General features: G+C 38.7%; 1 protein-coding gene across 1 annotated transcript in view; it reads right to left on the reverse strand.

Moving 5' to 3' along the window:
* The window catches only part of LOC137610050 (protein shisa-8), a 74,153-nt gene that overhangs the window by 31,007 nt on the left and 21,159 nt on the right, over positions 1-21,987 (reverse strand). The window contains exon 2 of the mRNA XM_068337475.1: positions 10,786-10,901. Coding sequence (XP_068193576.1) covers positions 10,786-10,901 — 116 coding nt within the window. The remainder of the gene's footprint in view (positions 1-10,785; positions 10,902-21,987) is intronic.

The raw sequence follows: 21,987 nt of genomic DNA on the forward strand, positions 1-21,987 counted from the left end.
GTGTGCGTGCGCGTGCGTGCGTGTGTGTATGTGTGTATGTGTGTATGAGTGTGTGTATTGTGTTGGCAATATACTGAATTTTCAAGGGTTCAAAGCTTTTGGTTTTTAAGGAAGACTTCTATGTTTTCATTGCCAGACATTTTACATAGAGACATTAGGAATGAACTTAAAGCATCAGTTACGGTTGTAACTTTGTTTATGATAGAATCACTGACAGGTCATCAAACTATCAAGAACTAGACAAAAATAGACCTGACTTCAGTGGTTAAGGTCAAGTAAATGTAGTTAAAAAGACAAAATTGCAACAACAATAAAAAAACCCCCCACAGTAATAGAAGACTGTAATAATCCCTTCTTGGCTAGAAAGTTATTGAACATTGTTGGGTTGAGTCTTCTTCTGTCATTTCACATTCTCTGACCTGATGTGAACGTTGGCATTTAGCATATTGTTGATCACTGAATATATCAGAAAAGCTGACCTTCTGCCTTTGGATTTTTCCTGTCTGACTGTGTCTCTCTGTTTGTCTGGATCAGCCATTCTTTTGGCAGCTCACTAAAGCTGTAATCTACCGCAGCCCCATCTCATTAATAAGCCTATTCTGAACCCTCCACTGTGAGTTGCTTTACTTGCAGCAGTGGCAACGGATCATTACAGAACCAGTATAAATAGAAGCAGTATGTCTGTTCCATTGTTTTTTGAATTAATTCACTTTCTGCATTTGTGATTAATAAATGCTTTCTGTTGATTTCTGTTTTTATTTTCAGTACAGTACACATTTCAGTTATTATGTGGTAATAAGTGAAATGTGGGGTTTTATTTTCAACAAACTCACCATATTTTTTTTCTGTTCTCTCTTTGTTCCTCACCATTTTTGTCATTGTGCCTTTGGGGTTTTTTGTCTGACCCAAAAGTTTGCTTTCAACTCGGTGCAATTCAACTGTTGAACTCATCACATCAGGTCTATTTATTTTCGTTCTGTGTTCATTTCTGGGTGACTTTCCAGTTCTGTCATAAAATGGGGGATCAGACAGCTTAGCCTGCAGATTCTCAAGCTATGAAAGAAAGAAACAAAGAAAGATTTTTTTTAAAGGGCGGCATTTTGGCACAGTGGGTAGTGCTGTCAGCTCCGGGTTGAACTCCTTTCTGTGTGGAGTTTGTATGTTTCTGTGTGGGTTCTCTGCAGGTTCTCCTTCTTCCTCTCACCTCCAAAAATATGCAAAAAAACCATGCAAAAACACTTCATTGCTGGTATAGATATGAATGCATGAGTGGTTGTTTGTCTTGCATGTGACTCTGCAATGCACTGGCGATGTGTGTGAAGTGTACCCAGCCTCTCCTCCATAGTCAAGCTTAAGTAACACCTGCTTTTCCGCAAAGAGAAAAAAGCGGATGTATAGACGAGACAATCATGGTCGACTCGTGTACAAAAGATGTATGGATGGATTTTTGAAAAACACATTTATTCACAGAAATCAAAGTTACAAAATAATCACTCACATAAAAGAAGGGGGAAGGGACAGAGAGAGAGAAAGGGAGCGAGACCTTAAGGGAAAGAAGGCAGAAAAAATGAGCGCAGATTGGTGGTTAATGAGAGGGAACTGGAGAGAAGACAGGAAAAGAGAAAGTGGGAGAGTAAAGCTTGTGATGCTCAAGAGGATTATCAGCCTTGACTCACACCTAATAGTAGGGATATTTAGTGCTGCTGTGTTTCTGGTAACGTGAGGGCATCGTAAATTAAATTCCCTAAAGGCAGGAAAAGAGATACCTTAATTTGACTTAATAAAAGGTAAAATGAAAGAATGAAGGAAGTTGAGATTGTGTGAATCACATTCAGAAACAGGACATTAAAGTAAAATTTGGGAAGTAATGGGTGGTGGAGATGTTGCCCTGTGTTGAAACTGAATTCCTGGCTTGTCAGTGATGAAGTTTTGCAAACTTCATTACTGGAGAGCAGCTCTTTTTCATTCAGAAATCCTTCCTTGACAAAAATGTCACCTTATCTCCAAAGGATGCTGAACTTATCCATTTTGCAAGCAAACACTACCTAGCAATACCTTTAACACTCAGCTATAGTGGTTGCTGCTTGTTGACATTTGCATAATGTCGTATGTATACTTTGGCGTCTGTCTTGATGTATTACAGTTTCCAAGTTTGCTTAAACACATTCATGGGATTTTTTAAATCTGTTCTACTAAGTCAGACTGTATGACAGAAGCACTCATGGGTCAGTGAAGGGCCACAGTAGCAATCACAAGGCAACTGAGGTCAGGAGCATCCATTTATGGTTCACATGCACAACCTGCCAGATAATAATGAGAATGAAAAGTCCCATAAAGCGGTCAACAGATTGGTCGACCTGGGGTCCCGTCAGTCACTCACACATAATGGCAAGCACATAACTATATTAGAGGGCAGGTTGGCCACCTGATGGACAACCCCTACAGTAGGTCAATGCATGAGTGGAGGCTTTAATGCTCAAAAATAGATTCATGTACTCTTCAACCATGTTTATGTCTAACTGCCGTTCTTCCATCTGTCTCTCTCCCTCTCTCTCTCTCCCTGGTGGTATGTCATTCTCAGTGGGAATATACTGTAATTGGCACTAGCCCCATGTGGCATTGTTGTGATAATGTAGAGAAATGAAGGGCGCATGAACATAAACAAACACTTTCACCCTGCACGGATGTTGTCATAAGCACGCACACACACACACACACACACACACACACACACACACACACACACACACACACACACACACACACACACACACACACACACACACACACACACCAGCCCCAGTCCCCTGCCTATAGAGCATCTTTTCACTCAACACCCATCCCGCAGGCTCCCATGATACTCATTTCATTGTTTTGATTTCAATGTTACACTGATGCTATCTCCCTCCGCCACCATCTTTTCTTCTCTCCCTCTCCCTGCATCAAACACACTATTTTCTCCCTCTCTTTGTCTTTCTACCTCCCCCTCCCACTGTACCTCTTTGTAAGTTCCCTCCTTCCATCTCAGCCTCTCTTCCTCCCCCTCTAACTCTGATACTTGTTTTTCTCTTGCAGGCCAGTAACATGCAAATTATGCCCCACAAATGCAAATCCTTTCATATCTCAGAAGAGACCTCCAGTGGAGAAAATAAAGTCCGCTGAGCTCAGATATAGTTATTTTTCCCTTCAGTGACATGGGGTGTGTTATTAGTTTGAAGGTTACCTCAGAGGTTTTCATGTGTATTAGTGAGACCAGCCAAAAATTCATTATTATCCCCACCAGGGGTAATAATGGTTTTTGCAAATGTTGGTTTGTTACCAGAGTTTGGTTCTTAAGTTATTGGTAATGCCTATAATCACAACACGATCAGATCTAGTGCACATCATAACATGATCTAGATCCCAGTAACATTTCAGATCTGATGATTTTGACATTCAAATACATGGTAGTGTAGCCTGGAAAAGCACTTAACCAGTGACCGGGAGGCAGGTGAGGCATGGCCTCACTTGCCATTATGAGAGAAAAAGAATGAAAAATGGAAGAAATAAATGAAATTATTATATTTATCCAATAATGCATATTATAAAGTTATTTTCTATTTAACGTCACCAATTTTAGGTTATTTTTACTCAAAATCACAGAATTTTCACATTTACAGCTGAAATATGGAGCAGAGACCTGCGTTGAGGGACCCGCCAGCCAAGCCTCCCCATGGGTTGCTCAACGGCTCAACACTGTAGGTTCATGTTTGTAGATCTAATTATGATGAGATCAATGCCTCACCGCATGTCACTGCACTTAACATACAGTTAGTCTAACTTGTTCTATTCATCATATAAAGTCTTGATATCTTCCTTGGTCTTAAAGGGCCCATATCACTTAATAAAATAATATCTGTTCCTGGCCTGTCTACACCCCTTACTACAGAAAATGAAGTCTGCCTCTTTTGTTGCTCCTCACACACACAAGTCACATCAACAGAGTGATTATAAATGTTACAATTTATAGAGTTTACAAAAAAATTAAGTAATGATAATAAATAATAATATTACAGAGCTGAACTTGAACCAGACCTTAAATGGTCTGAATAGGATCTTATAATCAGCCATGCTTGCATGCCAATATTTTCTAACTAGCACTGGAGAAAAAAACCCCAACTCAGGCTAATTGGAATTCTATTATATTCTTGAGAATGAACTGAATGAATAATCGCAGCATGTCTAAAAATGTGAGTAAACCTCAAAATTTTTCAAATAATTTTGATTTTAATGCACATAAATGCATTGGGGACACTTCACATTCTATATCAAAGCAAGAAAAGTGGAAGAAGTCATTGATTATGATAATATTTTACAGAAAGTCAACAAACATAATGACAAAACAAAATAGCAGTGTTGGCATCTTTCTTTAAAACTTTGCTGAGAATGTTAAACTAATATTTAGTTGCATAACTAGAGTTTCTGATAACTGCTTCACATCTGTGGTGCATGGAGTTGACCAACGTCTGGCTATTATTGTTAACATATCTGTATATGGAGACATTTCACCACTGTGACCATTATGACGGTGCTGGTGGAAAAATCACTGAAATCAACTGTGCACATTGAATGAACCAAAATAAAATAAAATGGAAATCAGATGCGGCCTTGATTAAAGCAGCTTTCTTATATTCAGTTTTAATGATCACAAACTGTATAATACATTCATACTCCGAAGACCAATGTTTCTCTATCATATATTACTGGAATGCTCTGGCACTGCCACTGACAGAAAAGCTCTTTTGTCCTAACTGTCCTCAGTGATGCTGACTGTGGCTCTGACATCACCTGATTATCATTTGATGACAAAGAGCCCACTTGTGCTCCACTTACAGCCAGTGTCCACAAGTAACCTGGGAAAACTACCCCGTTCTTTGCTTTTCATCTTTTTCTTTTTTCTTCCTCCTGCTCTTCCATGCCATCTGTTCTCTTTTCCATTGTCCTCCCCTGCCTCACTTTCTTATCACCATTTCTCCCAAGTTGCATTTCTCACTTTTTTTTTATCTAGCTTGTCTTCATTATTCTTTCAAATCTTAATCCCATCTACTTTCCTCATTTTTTCCTACACATTTTATGCCATTTTATGTCATCCCCTTCAAACCGCCATACTGTCTGCTGGCTATTTGTGAAACAGGAAATAATGTGTGTGTCATTTGTTTACATGTATGTATGCAGTCTTCATCCTGAGTGTATACGGATGGATGAGGTTTGTGTGTGTGTGTGTGTGTGTGTGTGTGTGTGTGTGTGTGTGTGTGTGTGTGTGTGTGTGTGTGTGTGTGTGTGTGTGTGTGTGTGCGTGCGTGCGTGCGTGCGTGCGTGTGTGTGTCTAGAGTGGGGTGACTGTCCTCAGGGCAGTTATCCACACCAGAACAGAGCAGGGCCGGGGCTGACCAGCTGCCCCCCTTGCAGCTAGCAGCATGTTGTCTCTCCTATTTATTCTCTCTATCTTCTCTCTCTCTATCCTTTCTTATTCTCTCACTCTTTTTAGTGTTCCTGTCCCCTACTTGCTCATTTGTAGTGCTTTCTAACATACTTTATTCATTCTTGTCATGCCTTGATCTAATGCCTCCTTCTATTCTTCTGTGTAATACTGTACTCACCAATTCCTTTCATCATTCATCAATTTCTAGGTTTCTCTTTTTCCCCTCCCCCTCTCCTGCCCTTCTTCACTTACTATTTCTGTCCTTCCCCACCTCAGTAATTTCATCATTATGAGACATGTCTGTTTAACCTAATCTTAGTTTCATCACCTCCCACCCGTGCCTCTCCTGTAACATGCACTTACTCTTTACTCTAAGCCACCGTCTTTGTTATTTATTCATTTAGTCATTGTACATGATGACCTCAATATTTTTCTTCTTTTTTCTCTTTCTCTCTCTTTTTTCTCTTTTTTCTCTTTTTTCAAATATATCTTTCCACTTTTATGCCTTAATTTTCCCCCTACATTGTACTAAGTATTACTGCTTTTGAAATGAGCACAAGGAAGCAGTGGAAATCAGATATGGAAGAGATGCTTTGTCATATAATAAAGGATTTCAGATGTCATTGTTTGGAAGAAATGCTCAGAAACATTTCGGTGTATTTTCATCATCATTCATTAGACGAATTGTCTTATTTTTTTATATTTTCACTTAAATTTTTCTATAAATTAGTCTAGACAACATTGCATGGAAACTGAATTGTCATTAACCAGTAGTGTAAAATAGTTTTACCTTTAGCTTAAACATCCAGCGTAAGTCAAGTGTACCTAATCTTAAAAATTGATCCAACAGTTGGGGAGATGTTTCACCCCCGAACATTTGCAAATGCTTGACCCCTGAAAAGTCTGTCGCTTCTTTCTTTCATCTTCTTCCCTCAACTCCCTCATGATTTCTATTTTCCTGTCAGTGTCTCCCTGACTTTGTACAAATGGCCTTAAGGATTAAATGTGTTTAATTAAGAGGTGATTATGTCTTGACAGCTGACACTGCAGGAGCAGGATGGCTTCATCATCATCGTCCCTGACTGCAATTACCCTTACCCCTATTCAAGACTACGCACACACTCACTGTCCTGTGTAGATTAATTCTTTTTATCCCTTCTTTCGCACCTTTCACACCCATCTTCCTGCTATTTCCTGTCTTTGTGTTGATTATATCCACATCAAAACACACGTTTACAGCTGTCAGAAATGAAACAAAGAGAAGCTCATTTAAAAAATATATACAAATAAGAGCATAAACTTAAAGAAAGGCAATTAAATTCCCACATTATGTGATTGCCCTTTAAAGCTATAGTTACACGATAGTTTGAACAGACATTTGACTCATTGATAATGAAGACCTATTTATAAAAATTTGTAGTTTCACTGGTATCATGATCAGTTTGATGGAAAACAATAAGTCAAACTTCCTCCTGTCAAAGATTTGACAGTTCAAATTCGCTGCACTAACCCTGTCACTCGAAGTACAATTAGAGCTTGTGGTCTGTCCACATTTTACAAGGCCGTGCTCAGTTCACATCCACACTTACTCCTGTTTTAGACAACCCTGACTTCCTGCCAGGCTCTAAAGGATAAGGGCTGTAAAGTTTGGAGCAGCCGTGGATTAACAAAACTGAGATCTATTTGTAATCCAGATTTTACTTTATTTTCAAGAGCTGCAGCAGTATTTCAGGTTAAACAATGAGGATAAATGTTACAAATATTTACAAGATAGACTTCGCTACAAAAAGACACCACCTTAATAATTAATAACTCAACCAAAGCCATATCCTGGCTGATAGCCAAACACATATTGTTGTTTTTGTAGAACTCTCAATTCCCAATAATTTTTAAGCTGATAGATGTCAAACAAAACCTGGGAGACAGACAATACTATAGATGACTTAGACTGACAAGAAGTCTGGTTCTGTCCTATGGATGTCCTATGGATATCCAATGTGTAATTGAACCAAATCCATTGGTATGGATTTGGCACATATACGTATATTGCCTGTCCTTAAGAACATAATGGATCTAGCGGAACTATAAATCTGAGACTGACGTCTATGTCCACTCTTTTGGTAATGTGTGAAACTACAAAGGTGCTGGTGTGGCATTATCTATTGGTGTTTCATACAAATAGATCTTCAGTGCCTGGTGGTTGGGGTCCCAGATGCTCACATCACTTACAGTAAATGTAAAAACAAAAAAGTCATGTCACAGCCCTCATTGTCATCTGTCTTTCTACAAGGACTTTCAAGATCAGCTTAGTTTGTTACTGTAATTTTGTCTGTGTTGGATGGATGATGTGCCCACTCCTGTTTGTATTACTGTATTATATTTGCCTCTTTTTATCGTGCAATGTCTGAGCTGTGCAGTGTTGTGCAACATTATTCAAAAAAAAAACATTGTTCTAAAAAATATTTCAAATGACCTTTTACTTCAGGCTGCAGCTTGTTGGGCAATTGGAAATTTGACACTTAAATATATCATCTTAGTTTCAGCTACACTTGGGTCTTGTTTGCAAGTCTGAAGTTGTTAATATTTGCATCTTAGCCTGCGTTCAGATTGCAGGCTAATCGGATTGTAATCTGTTCAGACTACACAAGAGGCATCCGCTTTCAATCTGGATGGGCTAAAAATCGGATTTTGGCTGTCAGTCCGAATCCTGACTGTTGCAAAATGTCCATGAGTCCTATAAACTGAAGCATTCTGGATCGCCAGATCTCGAATATGAGTTGGATCCAGATGGATCTAATGGAGATGCCATTGTGTGCATTTTATTAAATGAGACATGAGTGCCCTCTGAACATCTGTCCCCAGGGTTAAAAATCAGCATTAATTGTTTCAATTTCTGGCTCATGTCCCTCTCCTCCATCAAGTCTAATGAAATGTCAGCAAGCAGCTTATGTGTAATTGATAAAAATATTGATCTACTCCAAAAGATTTCTTCCATGGCATGTGCCTCATGCTTCCAATAAGTTTGGTGCAAAAAACTCCCCATCAATATAAATGTAGTAAAAGCGAGTAAAACAAAAGAAGGTAAAAATAATGTATTGTTATGTAACATTGCACTGCATACACTAAACATTCATATGTGACTAGGACTGAAAGATTAGAATACTGAGGACTACAGAAAAACAACAGAATAAAGCAATGTGAAGAAGCTAAAGAGGAAAAGAGTGGGGGTTGAGAGGACGGAAAGAGACGGAAAGAGCAAGGGAAGACAATGGAAGAAAGCAGCCCTAATAAGCACAGCATGGGGTGAAAACAGGCCAAAAACTTGTTTATTCCAACTGTGGGAAGATGAAAGTAGCTGGAGAAGCTTTAGCTTCCTTTTGTCTGTATGGGTGAATAAATACTGCATGTGAAAGAGTGTCAATTTTAGACAATGTGAAATAAGGAAACTTTATGCCATAATAATTTATAAATGAACCACATCTCATTTGTGTTCTTGTATTTTGGATAAAGAAATTGTCATTAGTATTGATATCATGTAGCTTTTGACCTGCTTTGGGCCATAACTGAACTTCATTATCCCTGCTACTGTATGCCAAATGACCAGGACCAAATTGTAGGGCAACAAAGCATGCCATGTCTCTTGTCACAAATGTGTCCCCAGGAATTATACCCATTAATCCTAATCTCAATTCACAGATGAAGCACAGGGTTATATTGAGCATGCATGCTTTTGTATGTGTGTGTGTGTGTGTGTGTGTGTGTGTGTGTGTGTGTGTGTGTGTGTGCGTGCGTGCGTGCGTGCGTGCGTGCGTGCGTGCGTGTGTGTCTGGTTAAAATGTGTAGAAGTGAGAGACAGATGGGTTTCACCGCCTCTCCTCTGTGGGTTTGGAGTTGGAACATGGCTAATTACATCTTAATTAAATATGACCTCTCTGTCCCCATTCCTCCTCACCCATGAATGACATGACACGTATGACTGTCTTTATGTGGAACATATACAGACAGTAGAAGAGAATACCATCTGTGTGTGTGTGTGTGTGTGTGTGTGTGTGTGTGTGTGCGTGCGTGCGTGCGTAACTGCGCAAGTGCGTGCGTGCGTGTGTGTGAATACAGAATTTAGACACACATTTCTGTGTCATGAGTGTTAAACACCTGTTTATGTGGTCATTAAACCTCTCAGATGGGATAGTTTACTACTGTCCCATGAGCTCCATGCTGATGTGTTGTGTTTGTGAGTATATTAAATAAAGGGCATGAAGGTGTGTTACTCATTTCAGTCCATTCAATTAATTCCACCTTTGTGCCTGAATTTAGGCGGTCACTGTACAACTAAGCTACACAAACTAGAGTGCTGATGCTGTTGAAGTCAATCAACTAACCTCAAAATGTGGAGATTATTTAATGATTATAGAATTTTTGTCTCAGTACATGTGTGAATGAGAGGGGACCCAATTGCAAGAGTGAGGTTACAGGGAGAAGACATCAAGAAGGTGGAGGATTTCAACAGTCCAGAGCAATGGAGAGTGTGGAAAAGAGGTGAAGAAGCGTGTCCAGGCAGGATGGAACGGGTGGAGAAAAGTGTCAGGTGTGATGTGTGATAGAAGAGTTTCAGCTAAAATGAAAGGAAGGGTGTACAAAATTGTGGTGAGACCAGCGATGTTGTTTGGTCTAGAGACAGTGTCACTGAGGAAAAGACAGGAGACAGAGCTGGAGGTAGCAGAGATGAAGATGCTGAGGTTCTCTCTGGGAGTGACCAGGAAGGATAGGATCAGGAATGAGTATCAGAGGGACAGCACATGTTAGAGGTTTTGGAGAACAAGTCAGAGAGGCCAGACTGAGGTGGTTTGGACATGTCCAGAGGAGAGATAGTGAATATATTGGTAGAAGGATGCTGAGTTTTGAACTGCCAGGCAGGAGGCCTAGAGGAAGACCAAAGAGGAGGTTTATGGATGTAGTGAAGAGGACATGAAGATAGTTGGTGTGAGAGAAGAGGATGCAGGAGACAGGGTTAGATGGAGGCAACTGATTCGCTGTGGCGACCCCTGAAGGGAAAAGCCGAAAGGAAAAAAAGAAGAATAAGATAGATTTTATGTCTCAGTGAGTAAGTTGAAGAATTAAACAGGTCAGTTAAGGCTGAAATTTTGAATAAATGGTTATAGTACCTATAAGCAGAATAGATGGGTAGTTCATAGTTCATTAAGATGAAAGTATTAAATGGTAAGCCTGTGGTCTAAACACTTAAAATTTTTAGTTTAAAAATACTCTTGTTGCATGCTTACATGCAAACCCAGACAGATACAGAGACCCACATGCAGAGCACTGACCGTTATTGGACCGTAGTGCCCTGACTGAAATGCCATTGGTCCCTATGGGACGATGAATTCCGATTCCATCCGCACCTCCTGCCTCGCCTGGCTGCTTCAAGAGCTCCGTCAGAGTCCTGGCAGGAGGAAGAAAAACATATTTTGCACAGATTATTAAAATATTACCAATATTTTATGAAAAATACAAAAAAACACTCCATGAAATGTCTTACAAACCTGACTTCAGAAGTTAATATCTGAAAGTACTAGAGAGGTCTGACAAGAAATAGTCAAGATAGATTTGAGAGAATAAAACAGATAGACATTCATAAAGATACTGTTGAAATCTATTATTCAGAATATTCAATCTACTTCAGTCTTTGTACAGTTCGAACATCCTGCAGATAACAACCCGTTTTTGAACATAATGTTCGCATCTTCAAAAACAAATCCAAAAAAGAAAATGCTTGAATTAAATTAAAAAGGAATTGAGGATGAGTCTCTGGATGCATGCCAACTGGGAGCATCAATAAAATATAAACAACTTCCCATATTGCCATCTTTTATTGTCTGATGCTTTTGAACAAGTTGTAATGCCTCCTCAAAACTGGAACACGGACAGGAAAAGGTCTTTCAACATGGTACTTTTTTAGGTTCATAAAGATCCAGTAGCTGTGAACAAGGACTGGACCTGTGTTCACTATCAGACTAAGAGCAGTTTCTGAGTCAATTTCATTGTAACGTTCAACTAAACACTAAGTAATAATACTAATAGTGATAATAACACTTTCTCATTGCTCACCTGTCCTCCCCTCTCTCTGCATTTTCCCTCCGTGGTCGTTTTCTCCCTGCCTGGATTGTTCTCACCTGTGTCTCCTCACACTGTCCTCTCATACATTCTACGTTTAGCTGCCCAACTGTTGTTGAACCTTTGCATCACATGATGTAACCATTTCTCCTCATATCTCTGCTATTGTTCAGTTTTTTTTACTCAACCTCTTTTTGCACTTTGCCTCTTTCTACTGATTTAGGGAATTTACACATGTTTTTGGATCACCTTTGCATTTTGGACTCTGCAGCACATTTTTCCTTGGGCCATTGTTTGACTGGAGTGGACTGCTCTCTGGTTTGGACCTTTGCATGTAGGTTTGAAAGTTTGTGCTTCGTCCCATGAATTGCGTCACCTCTTGTGTCTGTACTTATACTTCTGATTTCTTCACCTTGTTTTAAACTATAGGTGAGTTGGACATGTGTGGGAGATTCTAACAAATGGAGCGTTTGGGCTGCTTGAAGGGAAATGTAGAGGGTGCGAGATACTTCAGCTTGAGACAGTAACACATTTTCTGACATGTTGGAACAAAATCTCTTTGCAAATATCTACCACGAATAAATTTGTTGCCACAAATTTTTTTGTAATTCCGATGAGATAGAAAAGCTCCATTGATGTGTTCTTCATTTCAGGACAGAATCGTTGTGAGTCTTTGCACAAAATCAAAAGTCTCATGGAGGAAAAATTAGTCTTTATCTTCTCCACTGACACATTTTTCACTGTTACTATTAAGCAATCTTCAGCTGGCCCAGTGGAGCTGGGCAGAGTCTGACAGATATGCTCGTGTACTGGGCAGCTCCCTGGTGCGACTGTGAAAAGGGAATGTTTCAGTAAAACAATTGGCTCAGCAAAACTTAGCCTGCGTATCATTCCCTCTTAAATGTTCTTTGTTTCAGAACTATTCTGAATCGATACGAAATCTCTCCTGGCCAGTAATGTGCAATTTGTTTCCAAACTCAATAGTCATATTTATTTTCAAAAGTACTGGAGTTGAGATTTGACATAAAGCAACTTTAACAATTTACATGGATGAAAATAGTGCTTTGACATGCAAGGTCAATAAATACAAAATGTGTCTTCAAACTAGTGAGGAGAGAACGTGCCACAGGAATACACACCCACACTTGCATCTCAGTTGCCTTTTACATTTTCTGCTTGCTAGCCAATCTTTTTCTCTTTCATCTCATCTCATCAATAACTGTCCACTTCAATTCCATTACTTCATCTCCCATTTATGCTCAGCGGTAATAAAGCAAACTGTATCTCCATCAGCCTCTTTCCTTCCCTCCCACTCCATGTATCTCTTCCTTTCGTCCATTCAGGAATGAGCAAAATTGTTCAGTTTTTGTTGTTCTATCACTACCTCTCTCTCCCTGGAAACATTGTCTCTTTCTTATTTCTTATCTCCCCAACTCTTTGTGTCTGACTTATCCCGCCCCTGGTTATCTCAGCCACTTCATGTTTTTCATCAGTTACAAGCCCTTTATCCCTTTCTGTGTGGCTTCTTCAACCCTCTATCTTTCTTCTCTTCTCAGTCCTCTGATTCTACCTCTCTCTCTTTTGTCCTGTTTGATCTGTCTCCACCCTCTCAGCTTCTCACCTATTGACCTAATTTCTTTCTTTTTTTTTTCTTGTTTCCTTCAATCATTCTTTTCGTTCTCTAAGCCCTCCCATCCTCATTTCTTCAACCCCTTGAGAAAACAGTAACACACACTTTGACTATTGCAAATTGCAAAACAGAAGAATAAAAACAAGCGCACACACGGGGATTAAACTATATATGTTCAGATAATTCACAATAAAACAACCAAAGCCCTTGAACCATGTTCCCTGACATGACGGGACAGATAAATGCTTTCAATGTGTAAAATCCTCCATCAGAGTAGCACCCATCATTGTGTGTACCGAGGAATATCTGGCTCTTTCATGATAACTGTGGAAGCGGTTCTAAGCAAAACAGCCTCATAGCACAGATATGCAGGATGCAGTATGCTGCAGGCACACATTCAACAATGCATACATTGAAAGCACCTCTTTATTTGTAACTTATTGTTACGGTGCTTACTGTCATAGACTAAAATTACAAAAACATCTCAATTGTGAGGAATGTATTTTAAAATATATGGTCTAAAACCTTGGAGTTAGAAAATCAACCATTATACTGTGAATTATTTTAATCAGGCTGGTAGAACTGATGTTACTGAGCAACATAGTCATGTGACCTTTATGGAGAACCTCAGCATAATGTGCATTAGAAACTCTGAGGCACCTTTGGCTGATCACTGATACTGTCTTGTACGAGATTTTAAGGTAAGTTTAATAATCATACAACATTACTCAGGCTTTGAGAAAGTATTTTATGTCCTTTTGTGTGCTCTGTGGTTCTCAAGAGGGTTTGTAAAAGAGTATAAAAATAACTGTGGTGATGTCATGAGGGTAATTTCAGGGGTTAATTCCCTGGCTTGGGCTCAGAAATTAAAACAGTAAAGCAGAGCATGTACGTCAAAGAAAAGGAGACATAAAGTTTGAAAGATGTGGGCATTTAACAGGCAGGGCAGGTCAAACTAAATTACACAATTGGCAAAATAGGAAATGCAAGCTACGATGCTTTTGGAATTTGACCAGAATGAGAGGAAAAAGTCAGGAGTTCTCTGAATCAGATTTAACCAGTCCTTCAGAAATTTGTCTGCCAGCATTATCTTGGGAGCAGAATTCACTGCAGTGATTTATACCAAAGCAAAAATGTGGTTTGGGCATTGATTTCTTTTATCATATGTGAATGTTTCAAAGTTTTTGTGCCTCAATCAACTAAATTAAGAATAGCAGTTCTGACAATCCCATGTACATTGCCCCTGCGAACAATACATGCTGGGAATGCCCATCGAGTTTGACAGCCTAGTGCACATTGATCTTTGGAGTTGTGTAATTTCATTGGGACTTTTAATAATCCTGTAAATATTATACAATATGTCATAGATAGTGTTTTATTGGAGTGCTATCTAATTTAGATACACGCAATTTAAAATAAAGCTAATTTCTGATTAAATTATTGAAACATAGCTTTTCCCTGTAGTGCAAGAAAGGATAGATAATGAATAAGAACTGAGAAAAACTCATAAACACAAATGATTCAGTAATCGGTAGTAAGTATCCTCCACAGGGGATTTTAATCCTGTGAGGTTTGGTGAAAGTGTCGTCTCCAGGGAGTCTGGTAGGCTTTAATGACCACATGCTCAACTTTGTCCTGATTGGGGCCTGCTACAAAAATGTAAAAATGAATTTGGATTATGAAAACACAAACTCAGAAAATCCATTCAAAGTGTAACAGTGTTAAATAAAATGAGCCCAGTGACTAAATCTCACTCTACTTTCCAGGGAAATAGTTTAGCATGTGTGGTAATTGCTTCAAATTACATCAGCCATCTAGCATTATGGAACCTTTTCAGTCAGGCGCAATTAGCGATCCTTCAGACGTTTATAGTAAAATGATTAATCTGTCATTATTGCGCTGATATTCATGCAGCATGAACACACTAGGCAGTGAAATTTCTCCCACTTGATTAGACTTTGACAGCTCAGCACTGTGATTTTGTGTTTCTGACTTCAAAATACATCATTCAATTTTGAACAGCCAGGATTCTGTGGGGACCCTTATTTTTTATTCAGTGGACACGATGACCAAAACTGTTCAAGATGTGCAGATGTTCCAATCCTTGACACCCATGAAATGGATAAGAGAAATGTGTTATGTTGAGGATCACAGCATCACTATGACCACCAGATATGCTGAGTTAGCACTATCCTTCCGGAAAAGTTGCAGAAACTAAACCTGTCATGTTGACAAGAACTGATGATATGTAGTGGAAATGCAACGTAATGGAACCATTGTTCTAGAATAGTACTTAATTGTAGTAAATAAGAAATTATTACTTAGTCTGTTTGATGCATTGCTTGTTAAAATGTTTTTAAAACAAAACAGGCAACAAAATATGGTTTCCTGGAAAAAGCATTTGCCTGGCATATTTAGACTTGATGATTTTGTGGGGAAAATGTCATTTCTATACTGTAGCTGAAAATGTGCCATTCGTCATCTCAGCCAAAGGCTCCCTTTATGAGTCAATGTTAGTGTCGATTGTTTTGTAGTAAATGGTCAAAAAAGGACATTTTGAGTCCAGCACAATGAAGTCATGAACCTGCTTGACCATGCACTGAGCAACATAAAAATCTGCTATTAAGAAAGTGGATTACAGTAAAATTGAATTTGCAACCAACTGCTCCAAAGACATTTTACAGCACTTGATAGCTCCAGTACAGAGGAAGGAGGGTCAGAAACTGTGAAACCCTAATCACTCTGTTTCAATTTGCTGGAACATTACATCTGCTCCTGATTCTATGTTGAAAAATCCATTATTTTTTCAATTGTCTGTGTTTCATGCTAAATATAAAGTGGGAAAACACCCAAGAGTCATGGAATAAGACATTCCAGATTGTTCTACACACACACATGCAAACAAACACTGGTGCATACAAACAAATTACCTCCCCTGGGTCTGTAACACAGCATTTGTATCTGAGTCCCTCCTTATTGTCACAGTGGGTTAGTTTATATTACAAGCCCCCCTACAGATGATTCCAGGGGTCTGTAACCTAGCAGAGACTAAACACAGAGGCGTAATCCTTCTGTTTTCAACAGTGGTGCTGTACACTTGTGTGTGATGTTTGCAAATGCAGTTGTGATGTCCAACTAAAATGCATAAACACAAAAGCCAAATTATGCTGATATAAGCACACACACACACACACACACACACACACACACACACACACACACACACACACACACACACACACACACACACACACACCTACAGTGTGTGCCTGAAGGGAGTTAATTGATGCCACACTGGAGTGACTCACCCTTTAATTCTCATGGGTGGTAATTTAGAGAGGTTACAGTGGATGGGAATTGGCTGTGTGTGTGTGTGTGTGTGTGTGTGTGTGTGTGTGTGTGTGTGTGTGTGTGTGTGTGTGTGTGTGTGTGTGTGTGTGTGTGTGTGTGTGTGTGTGTTTGTGTTTGTGAAAGGGAGTTTTTAAATGAACAAATGAGGCAGTAAAGAGGGTATATGCGAGTTCAGACGTGTGGGCTGTTTTTTTCTCTGTAATTCACTATTCATCATTAATACAATGTTCACACAAATGGAAAACAGGCCAAATACATATTGTCTTCTTTACTGTGGCTTTTTGATATTCCACCTACTTATTTGATATTATTTACCAGACATAAGTGCCTTAAAGTTGATTTTTGTTTTCCATCTCAATGGCTCCAAATAAGACTTTTATAAGTCTAGTCTTTATTATATTTTTAAGTCTAGCTGTTACATAAATTGATGTGTTGTGAACAATTACATCAATGCCACTATTGTAAAGGTTAACATTGCTTTGCACTTGAATGACAAATTGATAAAATGTAAATTAACCTAAATGAGAAAAATGAATGTCAACATTCAGTTATATTTATACAAAATAATCCATCGATCCAGTCAATTATTCAGAGCTTCTTGAAGATGAGATGATTGCAAACATCTTGTCTTTGGCGTTAATCCGCATTGTTGGGCCACGCGTCTGCTGGAGTCTGTCTCAGATAGATACTGGCAAGAGGCAGAGTACACCCTGGATGAGACGCCAGTTCATCACAGGGCAACTTAGAGCAATTTGATTTTGCACAGTTTTGAATAAGATTTATTGGGGAAGCCATTGTTTTTTATGGTTAACAATTTCAGAAATGGCTTTATTAACCTTAGTTTAATGAAAAACACTTATTTAAATTTTAAAGCACATTTTACATAACTAGTTGTCATTAAGTCATCAGGGCTGTAGGGAACCACTAATGAATAGAGTTGATAGCAATAGTACACCGTAGAAGAGTATTTTTCATTCATGAAAAATCCTCATAAAATATATAAAATCAACTTTTTCAAAAATAGATAGAATTAGACAAGGTGTCTAATTCTGTTTTGGAGCAGAGATATCTCAATCCAAGATTAAAACTGACACAATCCAAATAGACAATTGTGGCAGGAGTTTGTCTTTCCTAATGTGAGTTTTACTTTGCCACCTTTGCTATGGCCAAAGTACAGTATTTTCCGCACTGTAAGGCTCACTGGACTATAGGGCGCACCCTCAATAATTTGGTTCTTTTATAATTTATTTCATATATAAGGCGCACCGGATTATGAGGCGCACACAATAAAAAATAAATAAAATTTATTTAATAAACTGCAGCGGCTGTAGTTGCGCAATCCGTCCACTAGATAGAGCCGCGCTGCTCAGACAGTCGTGATTGCATTCATGACTTCCTGACTACCTTTGAATGGACCCTATTGTTATGTCAATAAGCCATTCTGAGCCTCATCAAGAGAAACCTGATCACTTGATCACTTTGCCATCTTAGAAAGAAGTCAACCGTATATTTAAATTCATTACGAGTGCAGTCAGTGCGAACAGAGCGGATTATTTCCTGATCTGAAGTTCGAGGCAGATATTTAAGCTCCGACATTCGTCTTCGTTTATTAATTAAATATTGTTTCGATCGATCGGTAGTCCAGTCAGAGGTGAGGTGCAGCTATTTGCTGCTGTGTGTCCTAAACAATTTTTTAACTAGTTTTTAATGTCAGGCTGCTAATTTACTGTCAGATGTGACGCTGTTTTACTCCTAGAACTGACTTTAACGTCGGTGTCTCACCGCCGTGAATCTCACAGCACATCGCTGCAGACAGAATACACAAGCCTGAATGCGCCCCTCCGCCGCCCGCCCAGAGCTATCAACTACATTTGTAAATCAATTGCAGCACACCCGTTGGCACCTTTGTCTAGCAGTGAATCTGCTCTTGAAATTTCAGAAAAGGCTGGAAGTTCAGCTTTGAGGGCCTTTCATTCACCTTTATGCCAGTTTCTCCGTGTGTTTCCGCAGACTAATAGAATGGATCGTCACTAGATTCCAGATGACAGCACAATGACATTTTTAAGGCCAATTAAGTTTAAAGTGGGTTATTTCCGACGCCAAATAGTTAGGAAATACTGAGATCAGTCAGTCAGTCAAACTTTATTAATAGAATTGTTGAAAGTTCCTTATGTTTTGCTACGTAATTACCCGTGCTCCTACAGTCCGCTCTACCATCTGAGAGCAGCTCAGTCAGAGCCGGGACTTAGGTGACGCCCCTTGACTACCATTGTTAGGGGGTGTAGGCCCGAGTACCTTATGAGGGGGCTCCTCTGGTGGCGGAGTGCGGCCAGACTGCTGGCTTTTTTTCAGAGATCATGTTTTTAACCAATATTAATATGAATATTAATCTATATATAAGACACACCGGATTATAAGGTGCACTACGGGTTTATGAAAAAATTTTAGGTTTTTAGATGTGCCTTCTAGTGCGGAAAATACGGTAAATAAATCCAATTATTCATCAAAGGTTCTGTCATGCAAAAAAATATTGTTTGTTGTACTAGATTGATCCCATTTTCACCTTTGTGTGTCTACTGCAGTTGAGTTGTCTCTTCAACTCTTCCTTCTTCTCCTGGTGTTGTCAGAAGAACAATGAATAAGTATCTCTTCATCAATTATACCTCAAAGTTAGTTAACACAACACAAACTAACTCGATCGAAGCCAGATAGAAGGCTAAATGTACGCTGTGGTGCCACAAGTGGTATTATTTTCTCAGAGTTGATGTCATACTGTACATCAGATATTCGGACATACTGGCACACTCTTAGGTGTGCACACACATGCACATGTTGATGTGTTTTAGTTGCCAGATGGTGCACCCTTGTAGGTTTAGAACAGAGCCCAGATCTGTCCACCACCTAGCTATACCTAGCTATATCTGGATATACTTTTGAAACATATGCTGTCTCAATATTCATGATAATATATATATATATATATATATATATATATATATATATATATATATATATATATATATATATATATATATATATATATATATATATATATATATATATATATATATATATATATATATATATATATATATATATATATATATATATATATAAAGATTAGAATATGGGTCAGCCCCATCATTAAGAGTGGGAAATAATGTCAAAAATCAATAATGAACCTTTTGAATGCCTTGCCATTGATAGCAGATTATTTAAATACCTGTGACATTTCAGTCCCAGTTCAGAAAATAAAAACAAACAAACAAACAAACAGCTGGTTTTGTGGAGAACCAGCCAACAAAAACAATTTTAAAAAAATGAAGGATATAATAATAGAAATGTAAATAATTATTCAATGCTGCTTATTTGTTTAGTAATTTATGATAATGTTTCATTTTTCAGCCTATTTCTGTCAAATTCATCTATAATAAACATGCAATACATCCATATCAGCATAAAGTTAGGTTTTTTTCTTGTTACATATATTATAATTACAGTACATCAAGGCAATTTATGATCACACTTAAGAGAGATAGATTGATATGATGATTTTTTATTTTATTTTATCAAAATAATTACAGGCCTATGGTAATTTACTTATTGAGACACTTTAGCAATATGAAGCAGTAATATAGTAGTAAAATTAACATAGTCAAAGCTGGCATGCTGGGAGCTGAGGGAAGCAATTGCTGGAAGGATCTCAGAGCTGAGACCACAGTATTGCTAAAGATGATGTCACAGATAATACCATATGTCAGTATCTGAGTCATTACACACACACGCACACACGCGCACGTGCGCGCACACACACACACGCACGCACACACACACACACACACACACACACACACACACACACACACACACACACACACTCTCAGGCACACATTTATTCTCCTCAAGGGATTTGTTCCCAGACATACGTCAGTGTGACGCAGGCATAACCCACACGTGAATACACACAGAGACACACATGGACACATTGTCAGCCGTGTCTTATTCATTCTGTGAAGCCTTTACCATCATTGATAACATGCAGGAATTCTGTATGCTATGATCTCCTCACCATACATCAATAGACTGAGTTACGTAGACACAACACTATTGATCTGTTTTCCCAGATATCCATCAGTGTCCAAGGAACTACTCATTGGGTAAGTGTGTAGGAGAAGTCATTAAATCCTATGTCTCCATCGAGAACAATGGAAGGTAGAGGGCTTGGGGCAATTTTGAAGAAGAAGATAAGAGTTTTACAAATTCGCAGTGGGTGCCTCTTGCAATTTTATTCAGACAGTGGGTTCAATAACCCAACCATTCATCGCTTTGACAAGGACAATGACAGGAATGTCACTCTTCTGAGCTTTTCATCTAGCCTTGATGAATTAGTAGTACCAATACCATGTCATTGAAACGCTTTGACAGGCTTTAGAAAATGTTTACATGAGAACTATGGAGTTCTGTGCCCTTGGATCACTACCTCATAGCACTGGCATGTCCAGTTCTATGCCAATACCCTGGGAGGTGGTTGTGGAGTCAGTTTAGATGTTGTTTACCAGGATTATGTGGGCCCTCTTTAGATGAGTTCTTTTTGTGGCTAATGGGATGTGGTAGATCACCTAACAATCTGAGGGATCAATGGACGTGCAACTGTCGTGGATACTGTGATAACCTACTTTTCAATCACGATTACCTGCTTTTAAAATCCTGGCTTCATCATCTGAACAAACACGTTCTCACTTCCAACCTGTTATATATTTAGTTTTCTAAATTTGTTTTCAAGTACTACAATTAAATCACATGCTTACTGTGTAGGGTACAATACCAATTAGTCCTGAGTTACACAAGTTATAAAGTTAATACTTATAATTCAATGTATAAAAAAAAAAATTCAACTACGGCAAGTAGAAATTTCAACATATTACTAACGTAACACCATGGGGTTGACAGTAAGTCTTAAAAGCATTTTCTTAAACATTATTATTCATTCATTCATTCATTCGTTCAATATACCATCTTTAAAAAGTTTATAATATTAAATATAAGATATTGATACAGACAGAAAAGACTATGAGCATTCCATCTGCCAATGGGAATCAGACGTTACCATCTCAACCAATGCCAATTGGTTTTTCCACAGACATCTGTCCCCACTACTCTCAAAAATGCCCAGCACCTATATCCACACATTCTGGCACAGCAACCCCATTAAAAATTTACGGGAGAGGGTCACAGGACTATTTTCTACTTTCTTTGGCTACTGCATCCCAACCTCTCCTCCTCTCTGTTTGCTTGGAGACACCACTACAGCCACTACAATCAATTTCCCCCTCAGGAATTATTAAAGGATTCTGAATCTGATTCTGAACCAGACTGAACCAGTTTAACAACCCTGTTGGTTGAGCTAGCTGTTGCCAGGAAAACTATCCTCATG

Source organism: Antennarius striatus, chromosome 16 (assembly GCF_040054535.1).
Source record: "Antennarius striatus isolate MH-2024 chromosome 16, ASM4005453v1, whole genome shotgun sequence".
NCBI lineage: Eukaryota > Metazoa > Chordata > Actinopteri > Lophiiformes > Antennariidae > Antennarius > Antennarius striatus.